This window comes from Kogia breviceps, chromosome 14 (genome assembly GCF_026419965.1).
Source record: "Kogia breviceps isolate mKogBre1 chromosome 14, mKogBre1 haplotype 1, whole genome shotgun sequence".
NCBI lineage: Eukaryota > Metazoa > Chordata > Mammalia > Artiodactyla > Physeteridae > Kogia > Kogia breviceps.
The window spans coordinates 56910855-56930047 of record NC_081323.1 but is presented as its reverse complement, the minus strand read 5'-3'; the positions used below and the strand labels follow the sequence as shown (position 1 = coordinate 56930047).

Genomic DNA, 19193 nt, shown 5'->3' with positions numbered 1-19193 from the left:
AGAGCCCAGCCTTCCACCTACCATTCAGGGGCTTCCCTGACCCGGGGGTCTAGCATGGCCCAGAGGGGACCCCGTTATCTCCAGCCTCCCCTCTCTGCCTCTTTTCAGCTCCTCTGACACCTGCCTCCCATCTTGGGGCCTTGTGTGTCTGCACCTGCTGCCAAAAGCCTTTTTCTCCTGCCCAGTTTGTCCAGTCAAATCCCACTCCAGACTATGGAGCAGCACTGTCCAGGAGACCTTTCTGCTATGACAAATAACAGATGTCCGATATCTGCGCCATCCAACACGGCTGCCATTGGCCACATGGGGCTGCTGGGCATTCTAGATGTGGCTAGTGTGACCAGGAACTGAACTTTTAATTTTATTTAGTTCTAATTGCTATGTTTAAATTGTTACCTTTGGCTAGGAGCTACCAGGTTGGAGAGTGCAGCCTTAGGGCCCAGCTACTCAAAGTGTGGTCTGGGGACCAGCAGCGCCAGCATCTCCTGGAGCTTGTTAGAGCTGCAGACTCTCCGGCCCGCCCCAGAGCTGCACAGAGTCTGCATTATGACGAGCCCTCCAGGTGATCGTGTGCACACTGCCTAGATCTCAACTCCAATGTCACTTCCCAGACACCTCCCCCACACCCCCGCACCCCTGCCCACCCTGTGCCAGGCCTGGTCCTGGGCTCTGACAGCGCCCTATGTTAAGGCCTCTAGCACCTCCTGGAGTGTGACCTTGAGCAGCACCTCCTGGAGTGTGACCTTGAGCATAGACCCCAGGCTGGAATAACTTCATGGCATCTATCGGTGCTTGAGTGTGGTTACGTGGTCTTCTGCTCCATGATGGCAGACCCTATCTGTCTGGTCCCCCTAGGGCCACCGGTTGCCCACTGAGAGCAGCCTTGAACTGGTTCTCTCCTGACACTATTGAAGGTCAGGGCAGCAAGTTTCCCTGTCCACACTGACTAGACAAGACAGGCTGGCAAGCAGCATCTGGCCCACCCCTCAACCTCCACCTGCCCTTCCAAAGGCAGCAGCCCCCAGATGCAGGTGTCTGTGTGTCTGAGTCCCTCTGGACCTCAGTCTATCTCTCCCACATTGAGCCCCAATGGCCAAAACAGGCTGCTTTCCAAAGGGAATCACCACCCTCTGACACCCTGTGAGGTCTTCCTTTGGAGTAAAGAAGCTGGCCCAGCATTTCTTTTCTTTTTTTGGGGGGTGTGCTTACGGCTTGTGGGATCTTAGTTCCCCGACCAAGGATTGAACCCACGTCCTCGGCAGTGAAAGCACAGAGTCCTAACCACTGGACCACCAGGGAATTCCCAGGCCCAGCATTTCCTGTGCCAGCTGCATGTGCCCCTAGGATCCCCGGAGCTCTGCCTTGGATATGGGTCCAGACTCAATACCCTCTTGGAGCCTCAAATTTACTCATTGGTAAACAATTTAAAGCATCATTTTTAGAAGGAAACTACACAGATATATCATGAAGCAGGATGCAAAATCACACATTTTTAAAAGATAAAACACAAGGTATGGAAGAAACCACTACTGAGTGCTTACTATATGCTCAGGTGAAGGGCAGGCTTCCCCCAACTATCTCATCCTCAGGACAACCCCGTGATGTAGGGGCTCCTATTTAACAGTTGGGGCTCAGAGAACTAAAGTGACTTGCCTGAGGTCACAGAGCAACCAGGAAGTGCTGGAGGTCTTAACCACTACACTTCCCTGTCTCTCTGACAGCAACACTTGGGGAGAGTTGTCTGTGAGGCATTATTCTAGAATGTTCTAGAGCAGTCCAGACCCAGTTTTATGGAATTCTAGGAGTGAGGGGAGGTACAAATAGGAGGGCTCAGGCTCCCCTTCATCCCCCACCAATCAATCTGGTATGTTAGGCTTCTGTCCAGGTTTCATTTGAAGGGAAGGTTCTGCAGCTGAGGCTGAAGCAGCATAGTGATCTGATCGCTCATGAAAAGGTGCTGAGCCAATGGCAAGTTTAACAACACCCATGCCAGGGCCCCACCCCTGGAGAAGCTTGAGGGCAAGTAGAGAAGGTGAATCCAGTGTCCCTAGCCCAGAAGAAAGTGGCCTCAGGCATGCTGTGGGCCTGGTCTGGAGGGGAGTGCAGGGCCCCTCGTACCTGAAGTCCTCAGACGCCAGCACCTCGTAGTAGTAGAGGAGTTTGCACCTGGGGCCAGGGCTGTGCAGGGCCATCAGGACATCCTCCACACCCGGGAGGCTGCAGGCCATGTGGCCAGGGGTGCTGTGCATTTGCCACTGGAGCAGGTAGATGCCAGGCCACTGGGTCACGTGGGAGCCCTGAAACACAGCAGCCACACACCTGAGGCCTTGGTCCACCAGGGGACAGGAGACCCTTTCTAAACCAGTCCACCAGCAAATCCTTCCTTTTGGGGTGTCCCAAAGCCACCTTTGCTTCCCCTCTGCTGTTACCCCATATCCCTGGCAGCTGAGAGCCTTCCTCTTAATCGGGATGGGGGGCGGGGGTCGAGGCCTAGGGGGTGAAGCTATAGTACAACAGAGGTGTGGTTTGGATTTTGTTGGGCTCTTGTCCTGCTGAGTGGGATTTGCAAATTGAGGAGACCTGGAAAGGGAGCTTAAATGTGCTTAGGGTTTGTTGAGGGCAGAGGGACAGAAAGAAAGGAGGTGTTAGTTTTTATAAGAAGAGCAACTTTGAAAAAGGGCTGGGATGTTCGGTGGGACCCTGGGGCGGGGCTGCTGGTGTATGATGTGACATCTGTCTGCTCAATTCCCTTAGGAGACCTCCAGTAAGATCTGCACTGCTCGCCAGTGCGTGCGTGCGTGCCTGTGTGTTTGAGGCCGGTGATGTTTGACCTGCAAGCACTGGCCTCATGGAGAATGTGGGGGTCAGCAGGGATGGCTCATGTTCTGGTGACACGTCCGAGTGCTGTTCCCAGACCTACAGTTTCTCTGTTGCCTGGGTTCTGAAAACTTGACTGTGCCTAAGGAATCACGGTGAGAGGTGAGGGATACAGACACCAGGCCCCAGGCCCAGAGGTTCTGAGCCGGCCCTCCTGCTGTGGGCCCCAGCAACCTGCATCTTTGACAAGAGTCTTGGAATTCTGAGGATGGGGCCCTGCCAGAATCTGTCTTTCTCCCCAACTGTCCTGCAGGGTCTCTGAGGCCGGAGACCAGGTCCAGTTTGTCCATTGCTGTATCCCCAGAACCCAGCACACAGTGGACACTCCTGAGTGATGAATGAATAAATGAACCAAAAAACAGAACCTGGGGACTTCCCTGATGGTGCAGTGGTTAAGAATCCACCTGCCAGTGCAGGGGACACGGGTTCGATCCCTGGTCCGGGAAGATCCCACATGCCTCGGAGCAACTAAGCCCGTGCTCCACAACTACTGAGCCTGCGCTCTAGAGCCCGCGAGCCACAGCTAATGAAGCCTATGCACCCTAGAGCCTGCACACTGCAACTACTGAAGCCAACGCACTCTAGGGCCCGTGCTCCGCAACAAGAGAAGCCACCTCAATGAGAAGCCCGCGCACCGCAACGAAGGAGTAGCCCCCGCTCGCCGCAACTAGAGACAAGCCGCGCACAGCAGCGAAGACCCAACACGGGCAAAAAAAATAAATACATAAATAAATTAAATTAAAAGAAAAAAAAAAGAAACAGAACCTGGATGCTCTCCCCTTCCCGGCAGATGAGGGAGACCTCCACACGGCTGTAATCTGCACCCAGGGCCCAACCTTTGTCTGTCAGCTGCCCGCCAGCCCTGGCCCCGGGCTCCCGGGGGCCCAGCTTGGGCGCCTGCTTGGTGTGGTACAGAGTGAACATCACGTCCCCTTGCAGGATGTCAAAGTCCCAGGTGATGACTGACTCCCTCTCCAGAATCTCCACTGCGACCTACGTGGGGACAGGTGACAGGTGAGGTCTGAACGTACAGCCTGGCGGGGCCTGGGGTGGGGAAGTTGGCTGCAGGGGTGTGGGTGCCCACCCCGGTCTCCATTCCCTCAGCCCCGACCCCAAGTCCAAGAATTGCTCTGGACAAACAGACCCACCTCTGTCTGAAATGCCTGGGAGGATCCACCCTGAAGCATTGTGACCACAGGGCAACCCACAGCCAATGACTGGCTGATGTGAGGGTACAAAAGGCTGGCCACCTGCCATGCTCTCCCCATGGATCAGGCTGGGCTAGACCATGGCTGAAACCAGCTCTTGGCTTAGCTTCTGCCCCCGCCCTCCTTACAGGTTTCTCCTGAGCCCTCATTCTCTACAGATCACTGGCAAAAGAGCCCTCGTCTCAGACTCCGCTTCGGGGTCCCTGACCTAAGACGACACCCAGCCCAGCAGGCCCTCACAGGCCGGGACCCCAGCACCTCATGGGGGGCCCCACGGAGCACACTGGCCGACTGGTAGGTCTCTCTCCACTGCTGCAGCTGGTCTTTGTGCTCCTGGTCCTCTTCCGTCAGATAGAGGGACTTGGGGACCAGCCCTCCTTCAGGGACGTTACACTGGGGGACAGAGAAGCCAGAGACAGTCAGGGCCCAGCCAGGCCTGGCTGGCCCACAGAAAGGTATTCTGTGACCCCTGAAACCACACTTATATCAGGCATACATATCCTGACAATTGGGGACACCTGGGTAAGCTTGGCAAAATTCCTAGGAAACGTCTTTCTTTACCCTGAAATCATGAAAGTTTGCTGTTTGAGATTTCTGTTGGAGAAAGGAAAAGGCCTGCCCTCCCACAGTCATGAGATAGGGTCACCCCTGCCTATCATCTCACCCCCCCAGGGCAGGCAATAAAAGTGGTCTGGGGGGGGAATGGGGGGTCTGGGGCCGCCTCTCCTGGAAACAGTTTCCTGATCATCCCCTGCCATGAGGCTGTGGGTTGGGGATAAGTCCCGCTGGGTACACCAGCTTCGGGGTTCAGGCCTCTGGGACATTTGAGTCCCCTCCCTTTGCAGCAGAGCATGCAAAGCCAGCAACTAAACTCTAACTGCTGCCTAGCAACGTCCTGGATGGAAATACAGAGGGGTAAGCCTTTGACTGGCCTGGTCTCTGAGCTTTTGGGAAACTTCTATTTCGCTCACTATGTTTGAAAGAACCAAGGTCAGGCCCCTCCTTCAGAGAGGACGAGCTCTGCCCCAAAGAGCAGCAAGAACCCCCCCAGATCAGAGCACACACAAAGGGCCTGCCCTCCTCCCACCTCCTTCCATCCGCAGCCCTGCCTCTCCGAGGCCACAGACCCTCCCTGTGCCGTGCCGTAAGCACAGGGCCCGCTGGGGCCTCACCAGGCACTCTCCCCCGAGGAAGTCGGGGATCACTTCTTTGTCCAGGTAGTCGACAAGGCCTCCAGGGCCCTGATAATTGCTGCCACTGTAGATGAGGAACTTCTGCCTGGTGTTCTCATTGATGAAGGGACTGATCTAAGAGGGGGAGATGGGGCAAGACAGAACGTTGTTGTTTTTTTTAATTGAAGTGTAATTCACAGAACATAGATTTAACCATTTTAAAGTGAACAAGTCGATGGCTTTTAGTTCATTCACTATGTTGGGCAACCATCACCTCGAATTCCAAGACATTTTCTTCCCCCAGAAGGAAAACTCATACCTGTTAGCAGTCACTCCCCTCAGCCCCTGGAAACCACAAATATGCTTTTTTTTTTTTTTTTTTTTTTGGCCTATTCTGGAGATTTCATAGAAATGGGATGACACATCATGTGGCCTTTTGTGACTGGCTTTTTTCACTGAGTGTCATGTTTTCAAGGTTCAACCATGTTGTAGCATGAGTCAGAACTCCCTTTTCACCTAGAGATTGTCATACTGAGTGAAGTAAGTCAGAGGGAAAGACAAATATATCACTTGTATGTGGAATCTAAAAATGTGGTACAAATGAACTTATTTACAAAACAGAAACAGAGTCACAGATGTAGAAAAGAAACTTATGGTTACCAAGGGGGACATGGGGGGGAGGGATAAATTGGGAGATTGGGATTGACATATACACACTACTAAATATAAAACAGATAACTAATAAGAACCTACTGTACAGCACAGGGAACTCTACTCAATACTCTGTAATGACCTATATGAGAAAAGAATCTAAAAAAGAGTGGATATATGTATATGCACAACTGATTCACTTTGCTGTACAGCAGAAACTAACACAACCCTGTAAATCAACTATACTCCAATAAAAATTAATTTAAAACATAAAAAAGAAAACAAAAGAACTCCCTTTTCATGGCTGAATAATATTCCATTGTGTGGATGACCATGTTTTGTTTATCCCAGATGGAAAGTATTTCAACACCAAGCTCTAAGCTGCATGTCAGTCTGGTTTTTCACGGCATCCCAATACTGGGGTGGTGCCTGACTCAGGAAATAGTTGGGGAAGGAAGGAAGGAAGAAAGGAAGGGAGGGAAGGAGGGAGGGAGGGGGGAGGGAGGAAGGCACTTAGCACAGTAGAGCACAAGCCAATTCAGTAAGGAATGCCACAGGCAAAAGATCATTTGGGGGACTTCCCTGGTGGTCCAGTGGGTAAGACTCCATGTTCCCAATGCAGGGGGCCTGGGCTCAATCCCTGGTCAGGGAACTAGATTCCACATGCATACTGCAACTGAGAAGTCTGCATGCCGCAACTAAACATGCTGCAACAAAGACCCTGTGTGCTGCAGCTGAGACCCGGTGCAGCCTAAATAAATTTTTTTTTTTTTTTTTTTTTTTTTTTTTCCGGTATGCGGGCCTCTCACTGCTGTGGCCTCTCCCATTGCGGAGCACAGGCTCCGGACGCGCAGGCCCAGTGGCCATGGCTCACAGGCCCAGCCGCTCCGCGGCATATGGGATCTTCCCGGACTGGGGCACGAACCCGTGTTCCCTGCATTGGCAGGCGGACTCTCAACCACTCTTCCACCAGGGAAGCCCTAAATAAATATTTTAAAAAAATAATTTGGAAACTAGAAATCCCACCTGCGTGAGTCACACTCCTTCAGCCCCCATCCCGGGAGGTGGTCCCGTGGGCCTCAGCAACCTGGCTCTGTGCACTGGCTTTCATCTGGTGTGGCCAGTGGGGGAAGGGGGGCGGGGGCAGCAGGAGATGGGAGGTGGGTGCATCTTCCCCGCTCCCTCCCTGCTCCAGTGTCCCTGGAAGCCGACACCCTCACCTGCTGCAGCTCTCTCAGGGCTCCGGTAACAAGGACATTCCCTCCTCACGTCCCTCCAGCCCTGGGGTCGTCAGGGCTTACGGCAGTGGCCAGCCCCTGGGGCCTCCCCATCCTGCCCGCACCCCTGTGAGGAGTTCTGGTGTGTCACACCCCCACTGGAGTCACCCGGGTGAATCTGCTTCTGTCCAGGACCCCGACCGACCGCTCCCACCCCCACCCGACATGCATCTTCTTAGGAAATGTCCAAACAGCAAAGAAACTTAATTTTCACAAAGATCAGGATATTTCAAGATAAAATGCTACAGTAGCAGATCCTGCCTGTCCCTCCCACAGCTCCTGCTCCCCAGCCCATCCCCAACAGAGCTGTAAAGTAGCCCCAGAAGCTAGGGAACTTTCTGCCCCAGAAGTCTGCTCAGGTCCTCTCCTCCAACAGTCCTGCTATGGCTCCCTACTGCCTCAGGACAAGGTCCCATCTTCGCCACAGCCTGGACTCTGCAGGCACTGGGCCCTCATCATCTTCCCAGCCTCCTCTGGCCACTGGTTTTTCAGTCCCCCAGAAGCACCCAGCCAGGCCCTGCCTCCAGGCCTTTGTCTGTGCTGTGCAGGTTACCCACCACACCCTTCCTCCTGCCCTTCTCCTGCTTGACTCCCACTCCTTCCTCAGGTCTCAACCCATATCACCTTCTCAATGGAAGCGTCTTCAGCTCCCCAACCTAAATTATACACCCCCATCGCCCCCTGACTTAGTCTCCTCAAGAACCCTGAACATCCCCAAGCCCATGTCACAGGGCATCATGAAGCAGTTACTTATGTGGGGCTATCGGGTTTCTCTCCCACACGCACCCCGTGACACAGGGGTACACACTCTGCATCCCCAGGGCCTGGAGAGGTACCTGGCACACAGCAGGCACTTAGTAAAACACTGAATCCATTTAACTTTCAACTCACAAATCTACCCTGATTGAATCTCTAGGTACAGCAGAGATTCTCAGTCTTTCCCAGGCACTGAATCCCGAGGGCATTCGGTAAGATGCTGACCCTGAGTCTGTAGGATGGAGAGGGACTTGACATTGCTCTGGCCTGCAGACCACACTTTGGGAGCAAGACCTCAGGGCAGTGGTTTTCAACAGCAAGTGATAATCCGGTAGTGGTTGTGAAACCAATTTAGCACTGTGACTAGCCTATTTTGAGTGGAGTGGACTAGAAAAGAATAGCAAAGAGCATGTTGTAAATAGTTACGATAACCATCACTTGAGAATCTGTTGTTTCGTGTGTGTGTGTGTGTGTGTGTGTGTGTGTGTATGCACGAGCCACACGAGGAGACCAGGTGGCAAGCTAACGTGGGTTGTGGGCAAAAAGTTTTAAAATCCCAATAGCACAGGATCCCAATGCTGTTCGGAATCAGCTCACAAGAGTCCCAGGAACGTTGTACAATTTTAAGTGTGGCTCTCCCGTCCATGAAGCAGGACACTGGATATGTAAAATGTGGTCCACCTATACAATGGAATATTATCCCGACATAAAAAGTAATGAAGAACTAATTCTTGCTACAACATGGATGAGCCTGAAATTATTATGCTAAGTGAGAGAAATCAGACACAAAAAACCTCATATTGTATGATTCCACTTACATGAAATAGCTAGAACAGGCAAATCCACAGAGACAGAAAGTAGATGAGTGGTTGCAGGGGGCTGGGGGGAGGAATGGGGAGGAACTGCTAGTGGGGACGGGGCTTCCTTTTTGGGGTGATGAAAATGTTCTAGAACTAGCTGGTGGTAATGGTTGCACAACTCTGTGAGTATACTAAAAACCACTGAATTCTATACTTTAAAAGGGTGAACTTTTTTGTTTGTTTTCGTTTTTTTTTTTTTTGGCTGCGCCACGCGGCTTACAAAATCTCAGTTACCCGACCAGGGACTGAACCCGAGTCATGGCAGTGAAAGCCTGGAATCCTAACCACTAGTCCACCAGGGAACTCCCCAAAGGGTGAACTTTATGGGAAATGAAGTATATCTCAATAAAGCTGGTAATTAGAGGAAACAATGCAGGATAATCAGGCGGAGCAGCTCACAGAGGGACGCCCTCCCATCTCAGGCTCCTGCTCTTTCTTACCAGTGTCCAGAGCACAGGGAAGATGCGGGGGGCTCGCACGATGAGCAGCCGGCCCAGGGTCTCAGGATAATTGTCCTCCACCACCTCGATCATGCGCAGCAAGGCCTTTACACCCGGCCGCCACAGGTGCCGCAGGCTGAGACCCTCCAGGTCCACCAGGCAGGTCCAGGAGCTGCGGCAAAGAAGCCCCCTCACTCCACCTCGCTCGGGCACCTCCCAGGGCCCCCAACACCATCCTCAGGGACCCGGGGGCCCACAGACAGGGATGGAGGGAGAGGCTCAGTAAGGCAGCGCTGGGGGGAGAAGGGGCAGGGACCACAGGGCACTCTTGTGGACCCTGCCACCGTGGGGAGGCCACATGGCATGGAGGTTCTGAGTGTGCACACCGAGGCTAAGCACCCAAATTCAAGTGCCTGAGAGCTGTGTGACACGGGCACTTCCTTCTCAGGACAGCGGCAATCACAGTAACAGTCCCCATCTCATCCATTGTTAGGATTAAATGAGATGGTCTATGTAAAGCTCTCTGCAAGGACAGGCACATAGCACATGCTCATTAAAAGCCAGTTTTTACTACTAGTTGCTGAAAAGATTCTGACTGCTAAATAGAGCACACACTCCAGAGCCAGAAGGCCTGGGTTCAAATCCCAGCTCTGTCATATGCTATGTGGCTTTGGCTAAGTTACTTAACCTTTTTGTGCCTCCATTTCATTAGAACCAGTTCATTAGGAAAATGACTGTTTGGCTGCAGCAAGTGGTCCCTGGGAGCCTGTCCATCCAGCTTCATTCCCTTCACCTTGCCCACCCACTCCTAGAAGTGCCTCATGACACCCTGTCATCTGAGCTATCTGTGGGGCATTCCGCTTCTGGCCAGGATGCTGACTGATCGATTCCCCACTCCAACCCCAATGGACGCCCCTTTAGGAAAGCTCTAAATAGCAAAGGAACTTAATTATCTTAATATCAGGATATTTCAGGATAAAAACTTCAGTAGCAGGTCCCGCCTGTCCCTCCCTTGTAGGCTGTGATAGGATGACATGACTCAAGGAACTTGGAAGAGTCCCTGCTACACAGGAAGTGCTATGTGGTGTTTGCATCACCTCTTAAAGTCATGGCTTACAGGATCTTAGTTCCCTGACCAGGGGTTGAACCCAGGCCCCAGCAGTGAAAGCGCCGAGTGCTAACCACTAGACTGCCAGGGAATTCCCATTAAGTCACTGTTTTTGAAAAGCCATAAAGAAACCCTAGGAAGGGTTTACAGAAGAGGGAGCCACAGCTCAGAAAGGTTAAGTGCCTTTGGGCGCAATGCTACCGTAAGGACTGGTGTGGGAAACTCCGCTCAGGAACAGGAGTTTGGGGCAGCCCGAGGAGGCGGTGGGTCACTGGATGTGCCATGACACCTGCAAGGTCCGCCTGCCTGGGACACTGGCAGGGTGGCTCTCGGGGTGGGAGCGCTGGTCTTGAACAGCCAAGTCCAGGAGGCTGCATGGCACGGGGAGAAAGTCCGCAAGCCCGAGCCAGATAGGACCGGGTTCAAACTCCAGCTCTGCCGCTTCCCCGCTCAGCAGCCTTGGATGACCACAGCACTCTGAGCCCCAGTTTCCCCTCCATAAAGAACAGGGATGCTGAGAGTCCCTGCCTCGTAGGGTCACTGTAAGAATTAGGTGAGGACATTTCCGTAAAGCATCTAGCAGCCTGCCTGGCACGGCATCCATGCCCAGTGAACTTTGGCTGTTTTTACTGTTTGGGGGAGTTTGCCTGGGTTCTTGCCTGATGGGATGGCCAAACTGTTTTGTGTTCCCTTCACACCGCTTCTGTCCTTCCTCATTGACGCAAAGAACCTGGAAAGCAGAGAAGGTGCTGGCGAATGTTCACTTGGCTGCTCCAGCCGCAGGCAACCCCGGGGGCTCCCAGGAGCGGGGACCCAAACTCACATGCTGCAGCAGCACCTCCTCCCCCACGGCCTTCATCAAGCCCTTGGTGTCCATGTGGCCCAGACGCAGGATGTACAGGGGGCGGCCATCTTTGGGGCGGGGCCGAGCAAGTGGAGGACAAAAGGGAAACAGAATTACATACTTTTACATAATTCTTCATATATATTATATATGTACAATCAATTGTTGTTATTTGCGGTAGTTAATTTCTATAAAGTCACCTCAAACACTGAATCAAGGAACTCAGAACCACTGCTTCTAAGGGGGGAATAGGAGGTTAAGTTTCTGCCAGCCTCTGGTTGTGACATTTTTGTCAGTCGATCAATCAGTATGTAACTTTGTTCTGCGTGTGTTTCTATTTGAGGACACCTTGTTTAATTTACATTGTTGATTCATTAACATTGAACGCATGGCCAGCAGCACTGTAACTCGTGCCTGAATGGAGTTTATCTCACATGAATTTTCTCCATAAGGTGCATCACAGCCTTCTTGCACTTAGGAACGTAGTGCTTCTGCACGATGCGAAATCAACGCAAAAAAGCACAAAATACGAAAAAGAAATGGCACTAAATAGGCTGCAGAAAGGATACTCATTTACAGTAGGAGCTGAAACAAGGAGGCAGAAGGACACTTGTTCAACCTCAGCTGGGGATGGATGTGCACATCGGGTGACTCCGATTTTTCATCACTCTGTCCCTGAAGGACAGTGAAAGTGCCCTGAGTATCGATTTGGGAGTTACAAATACATTTTAGTGAGTAGGCAAATTCACAAATACAGAATCCATGAATAACACAGACCGACTGTATATTGAAAGCAAGCGTGTCAACCGGTTCTTCAGGAGACTCAAGCACTTGCCCTAATCAATACATATGAATTTTTAACTAAAGGACATTGAAAAGCATAACAGGCGCTGGCGTCAATGGCAGATTAATAAAAAAATCCAGAGATGATATTTGTAGTGGGTTGAACAGTGTCCTCCCCAAAGTTCATGTCCATCCAGAACCTCAGAATGTGACCTTATTTGGAAATAGGGTCTTTGCTGATGTGATTACTTAAGGATCTCAAGATGAAATCATGCTGGATCAGTGTGGGCCCTAAATCCAGTGACCCGGGGTCTTTAAAAGATGAGGAGAGGACACAGAGACATACCGAGAGGGGAGGCTGTGTGAAGACAGACGCAGAGATTGGGGTGACGTGGCCACAAGCCAAGGAACACCTGAGCCCACCAGAAGCTGGAAGAGGCAGGAAGGATCTCCCCCACAGCCTTCGGAGGGAGCACCGCCTTGCTGACACTTTGATTTTGGACTTCTAGCCTCCAGAACAATGAGAGGATAAATTGCTATTGCTTTAAGCCACCCAGTTTGTGGTAATCTGCTAAGGGAGTCCCAGGACACTAATGCAGTCAGTATTCATGCAGCCAAAAAGTAATGGTGGGCTGACCCAGCTCCTGGGAGAAACATCTTGTCTCCAGCCCAAACGTCTATTCCAGGTCTGCCTTCACGGCTGGGTTGTCACCTCAAAGGCATCTCCAGATGCCCAGAAGAGCCAAAAGGAAAAATAATAAGATGCTAAGATGAAAAGGGGCATTCAACGTGCATTCGACAGTGACCCAAGTGTACACTCCATGTTATGTAGGTAAAGAGACGCACCTATGTCCTGGTAGTGCCAGCCCCCTGCGTAGAACTCCTCCAGGAGGGCAGGGGGTCGCCAGGTCTGAAGGAGGAGGTCCACCTGGTGCTGCTTTCGCCAGCTCAAGGACTGGCACAGCATCTCCCGGGCCCTGTCCAGGTGGAAGTCTCGAGCCCGCAGGAACCTAAGGATGTGCTCGTCTTTGGGGATCTGAGAAGATAAGGAGGAGAAAGGCTTTAGCGTGGAATTCCCTAAGCTTGGCGGTAAAACTGGAAAATGAATCTCCTGTCTTATCTGACAAACACTTAGCTGGGAAAAGGACGTTACACTAGACCACGACGCAGCCAAGCGTGGACTGAAGTGAATGTCTGAGTTTGGGCTTCCTAACCTCCCCCTCCTGTGCCGGGGGTGACATTTCTTTTTTCTTGGGGAACTGCTTTTCCTGCCCTCTTCCCAACACCAACGGCGGTTTTAGTTAGCGTTGCCAATCACAGGACCCCACTCCCACGGCCTCTGGTGAACAAAATCCATGCCAGGCCAATCAGAGCATTTAGACAATTTTAAATCTGAAGAAAGGGGCATGAATCCCTTTCTCTACGGAGGCAAAGGGGAGACTGAAAGCTGTAAGCAGCCACAGATCCAAGCTCAACAAGGAAGCGTGTCTGAGGGGATGAAGCAGACATAAACGGATACAAGAACAAAAGGGTCCCAACAGCATTTAAGTCCTGGTTTCGTGGGACTTCCCTGGTGGTCCAGTGGCTAAGACTCCTCACTCCCAATGCAGGGGGCCCGGGTTCAATCCGAGTCAGGGAACTAGATCCCACATACTAAAGATCCCTTGTACCACAACTAACAAGATCCTGCATGCTGCAACCAAGACCCAGCACAGCCAAATAAATAAATAAATATTTTTTTTTTAAAAAAAGTCCTGGTTTGGGACATCCCTGAGACAGGCTGCGTGGTCAGCTGAATGGTGTCCCACCAAGATCATGTCCATCCAGAACCTCGGAATGTGACTTTATTTGGAGATAGGCTCTTTGTAGAAGTAATTAGTTAAGATGAGGTCATACTCTATTAGGGGGTGCCCTACTCCAATGTCTGCTGTCCTTATTATAAGAGGGAAATTTGGACACAGACACTGAATGTAAAGAGGGGAGAAGGCCACGTGAAGACAAAGGCAGAGACTGGAAGTGACGTATCTACACGCCAAGGACTGCTGGAAGCCATCAGAAGCCAGGAGAGAGGAATGGAATGGATTCCCCCCAACCCATCCAGCCTCCAGAAGGAACCAACCCTGTCGACTCATTGATTTCAGACATCTGGCCTTCAGAACTGTGAGAATAACTTTCTGTTGCTTTGAGCCACACAGTCTGTGGTATTTTGTTTCAGCAGCCCCAGGAAACTAACACACCCCACTTAACAGTTTGTTATATGAGCCAATTAAACCCCTACCCCCACTTTTTTGGTCTGGTTGATTCAATCTGCATTCCTAACACATATAACCCAGACTCTAACTAAAATGCAGAGGTGACAAGCTAAAGCCCACCACTCTCCTTCCTTCCCTCAGGCAAGTATAAACAGTCAAGGGAAAGCCAGCCCCCATAAAAAGTGCACTTTCCTGAGTGCTGTGCTGAGCCAGACACGGAGTGGATTGTCCCTTGTAATTCACTCCGGGGGCAGGGGGTGTGCTCACATTGTACCCATTTTACAGATGAGGAAACAGGCAAACAGGTTACATCCCAGCCCAACACTAAAGTAACTCCCTTGTCTGCCCCCCGGTGGGGGTAGGGGAGGAAGGGCAAGCAACTCACAACTAGGCTGGAAGCTCTAATTCAACAGAGCTGAAGGTCAGGCCCATGATTGGGACCTACATGCATGGTGGACACTCACGTGTGGGGCTTAGAGTCTAAAGGCAAAGTCCATATGCAGTCAAAAATCAACCACCGCGGGCTTCCCTGGTGGCGCAGTGGTTGAGAGTCTGCCTGCCAATGCAGGGGACACGGGTTCGAGCCCTGGTCTGGGAAGGTCCCACATGCCGCAGAGCAACTGGGCCCGTGAGTCACGGCTACTGAGCCTGAGCATCTGGAGCTTGTGCTCCGCAGCAAGAGAGGCCATGACAGTGAAAGGCCCGCGTAACACGATGAGGAGTGGCCCCCTCTTGCTGCAACTAGAGAAAGCCCTCGCATAGAAACGAAGACCCAAAACAGCCATAAATAAATAAATAAATAAATAAAAATACAATTTGCTAAAAAAAAAAAATCAACCCTCGCAAATCATTAAATCTCTTAGAAAAGAACAGTATACATGGTTTTGTGAACACAGTGACTGTGTGGTGACTGTGCTGTGACTGTGCTCCCCAGGGGACATTGGCGATCTCTGGAGCTACTTTTGGTTGTCACAGCTGGGGAAGAAGAGCTCCTGACCTCTCATGGGTGGGGTCCAGGGACACTGCCCAATACCCTGTGGTACACAGGACGGCCCCCCATAAAGAACCGTCCGTCCTCAAATGTCAACTATGCCGAGGATGGGAAACCATGCTTTCAGTGCTACATACAGAATGCATGAGACAGGATATAACAAAAGAAGGCCAAATAGAAGTGTCCAGCATTGCTAATTACACAGACTTACTTACCTGGCCCTTCCTCCCCCCATGCCTGAGGCTGAGTTGCTACAGCCCCAGCCCTGACCCACCTTGCCTTTGTGGGTCTCCTGCAACCAATGCCGCAGCTGGATCAGGCAGCTCTCCTGCATGGGTGTGAGATGGCCCAGGCACCTCTCAATGTAGTCCACATCCAGCTTGTTCCCTGGAGGAGAAAGGGGGGTTCAGGACAGCAGGAGATGCTGCATGGTCTACCCTTTCTGAAACCCTTGCCTTACTGGCCACCTTGAATCCAAAACGTAGTTCCAAGCGCACGGTGACCCTTTCACCAAATAGCCACTGGTCTTCAGATCTTCTAGTGTTTCCAACCCATTTCCAAGGTGATTCTAAAAACTCATGCTGGGGCAAGCCTGAATCTCACTGTGCTGAGTGATGCATCCCTTTGACCCTCCGAAATCAAGATAATTCCTACCCTCTGGGAATGTAAGTTGATACAGCCACTATGGAAAACAGTATGGAGGTTCCTCAGAAAACTAAAAATAGAGTTACCATATGATCCAGCAATTCCACTCCTGGGCATATACCCAGACAAAACTGTAATTCAAAAAGATACATGCACCCCTATGTTCACAGCAGCACTATTCACAATAGCCAAGACATGGAAACAACCTAAATGTCCATCAATGGATGGTTGGATATGGGCTTCCCTGGTGGTGCTGTGGTTGAGAGTCCACCTGCCGATGCAGGGGACGCGGGTTCGTGCCCCGGTCCGGGAAGATCCCACGTGCTGCGGAGCGGCTAGGCCTGTGAGCCATGGCCTCTGGGCCTGCGCGTCCGGAGCCTGTGCTCCGCAACGGGAGAGGCCACAACAGTGAGAGGCCCACATACCACACACACACACACACACACACACACACACACACACACACACACACACACACACACACACATACACACACACAAAATAATAATAATAATGCCATTTGCAGCAGCATGGATGCAACTGGAGATTATCTTACTAAGTGAAGTGAGTCAGAAAGAGAAAGAAAAATACCATATGATATCACTTATATGTGGAATCTAAAATGTAACCCAAATGAACCTATCTACAAAACAGAAACAGACTCACAGACATAGAGGAAAGACTTGTGGTTGCCAGGGGGAGGGGGAAAGGGAGAGGGATAGACTGGGAATTTGAGGTTGGTAGATGCAAACTATTACATTTAGAATGGATAAACAACAAGGTCCTACTGTACAGCACAGGGAAATATATCCAGTCTCCTAGGATAAACCATAATGGAAAAGAATATTTAAAAAAAGAATGCATATGTGTATAACTGAGTCATTTTTGCTGTACAGCAGCTTGGCAGTGTGATGAATGCCATGTGACTCTTTCCTACTGTGCTGTATTGAAATGATGGGGACTGGGCTGTGTTGCAAATAAATCATTTTTTGTTGTTAAAAAAAATCATTGTAAAACATTGTAAATCAACTATACTTCAATTAAAAAAAACTTCCCACCCTCTGGAGCTGCCCACCCTCTGAAGATTATTGACAACATGAGCTCATGTCTACTGACATGCATCATCTGAGCCAGCTCCCAACAGCCCTGGGAGGCAGGTGTCACTATTGTTCCCACTTTAGAGAAGACAAAACTGAGGCCAAGAGAGGTTCCATAACTCAAACAGGTAAATGCCTGTGGTGTGCCCAGCATAAAGGAGGGGGCGGATAAGTACCAGTTCTTTTTGCCTTCCCACCTCCCAGCCCCCTTGTGGGGTTTGAGGTTTTGGGTAAACAAGGCCCTGACCCCAAAATACAGCCTGGGAGCTGCATGGATCATGCCCACTGTTCAATCCCGTCTTGCACAATTGGGCTGTTTGAGGTCAGCATGTGCCGGCATTTAGAGCCGGGACTCGGAGCTGAGGTCCTGTTGCCCACTCTGAACTGCTGTGGTGGCGGATGCTGGCATGGTGAGGCATCTCAGCATCTTAGCATCTCAGCCCTGGATGCAGATGGTCCACAAAGAGCAGCCTTCATGGGCATAGACTGTTCTTTGTGTGCAGAGGGCACAATAAGAAAACAAACAGAATGTCTGCACATCCAGCAGCAGGACCCAGCGTTTCCCTCCAAAACAAAAAAAAGCCCAGGGCTGGTGGTCATGGCAACTGCACCAGTAGCCACCTGGGTAAACAGAGTCAGGAGGAACGCTGTGGAGGGACTGCCCAGACCCTGCAACACCTCAGAGTGGTCAGAAGCAGAAATGCTGAAGACAGGGAGGGGGTAAGGAGGGGATAAGGGAGGAAACACGAGGGAGGCAGTAGACGCCAGCTTCCTTCCGGCCTCCAGGCAGATGTGAGGCCCCTTTCTCCTTCTGAGCACAAAGGCTCAGTGACACAGAGCAGGGTGGAAGGGGCATGATCCTGCCTCCCTCCAGCCATCCTGAGTACTGGCTCTGCTGGTGGACAGCACAGACAGAAAGGGAAGGGAAGGCCTAGTGCAAAATGGGGAGGGAACAGGGCACGACACGCAGAGTGTGCGCACAGAAAAGGGCAGAAGTGCAGTAAAAAAAAAAAAAAAAAAATTTTAATATTTTAAAAGCACACGTACAATAGCAGCCATCTAGTGCACACAGTTGGTGCAGAATAAATACTTGTTGAACAAATGAATTTTGTTCTTCCTAAACACAGCCCCAGATGTATTTTTGTGGCATTTCTCTGTGTCAGGCAAGCGCCTACACTTCAGTGGCCCCAAAGAGAAAACAGTCATTGCAGGCATTAGTGCACATGGTTAAAACTGGATTCATGGGGCATGTGCAATTGTGTGTCCTAGGTTTTTTCCTTTAACACTATATTGTGAACATTTTCCATGTCGATGAGAGTCTGAAATATGACAAAGAGCTAATTGCCTTAATATGCAAAGAGCTCTTACAAGGCAGTAAGAAATTGATGGAAAAACAGGAGAATGGACATAGGACAGGAACATTTACATTAAAACATTTACAAATAGTCTTGGGGTAGCTGGGGTGAAGTCCAGAATAGATGCAGCTACACATTTTTGGTGGGAACATTAACTACTATACCTCTTTGCAGGCCTAACTGGTAAATCTACCAAAATTTTAGTTGCATATAACATTTGACTCGGCAAATCAACTCAAAATTATATGCTATATATATATGCTCATGAAAATATTTTTTAAAACCTTAAGTACAAAGAGGTACCACATTATTTGCATTTTTAAAAAGAATGGAAACAATCTACATGTCCATCAATAGGAGACTAGCTAAAAAAACCTAAAATAATAAATAATCAATCTTTATTAATAAATAAATAATGGTGCAACCACACCACAAAATACTGCAAAGTGCCAAGACACATGCACTGATACAAAAAGCTGTTCAAGCAACATTAGTAAGTGAAAAAAAAGCAAAATATCGAATGGAATGTATATATGCTCTCATTTGTTCAATGTAGGTTACACGTGTGTATGAGTGTATACACGTGTGTGTGCATATTATGTATGTATATATGCCTAGATAATTTCAGGAAAAACTGTAGCTGCCTCCAGTGAGAGGAAAGGAGTCTTACCTCCTACTTCACATCTTCTGAGCAGTTTCAATTTTTTTTCTACCATGATCATGCATTACTCATTTAATATAGAATATTAATAAAACAGAGGAAAGGGCAGCCCTGAGGCATCAGATCAATCAATTCCTGATCTAGAAATAAGTCACTTCTGGCTCTTGGGCTGGAGCACAGAGAAGGCAAAGCAGCCGGGAGAGGGAGGAAGCTGAG

The 19193-nt window shown here is 50.4% G+C and overlaps 1 protein-coding gene across 5 annotated transcripts in view; it reads right to left on the bottom strand.

Moving 5' to 3' along the window:
- SEC14L5 (SEC14 like lipid binding 5) overlaps positions 1–19193 on the bottom strand; it is a 43081-nt gene that overhangs the window by 3606 nt on the left and 20282 nt on the right. For 4 of the 5 annotated variants that reach the window (XM_067011745.1, XM_059038763.2, XM_067011744.1 and 1 more), the window contains 9 exons: positions 15494–15606; positions 12823–13012; positions 11173–11261; positions 11009–11079; positions 9242–9413; positions 5258–5392; positions 4344–4478; positions 3643–3870; positions 2119–2297 (listed from right to left, as the gene is read on the bottom strand). In XM_067011745.1, the coding sequence (XP_066867846.1) occupies positions 2119–2297; positions 3643–3870; positions 4344–4478; positions 5258–5392; positions 9242–9413; positions 11009–11079; positions 11173–11261; positions 12823–13012; positions 15494–15606 (1312 nt within the window). The remainder of the gene's footprint in view (positions 1–2118; positions 2298–3642; positions 3871–4343; positions 4479–5257; positions 5393–9241; positions 9414–11008; positions 11080–11172; positions 11262–12822; positions 13013–15493; positions 15607–19193) is intronic. The other variant, XM_067011746.1, reaches the window with a different exon arrangement.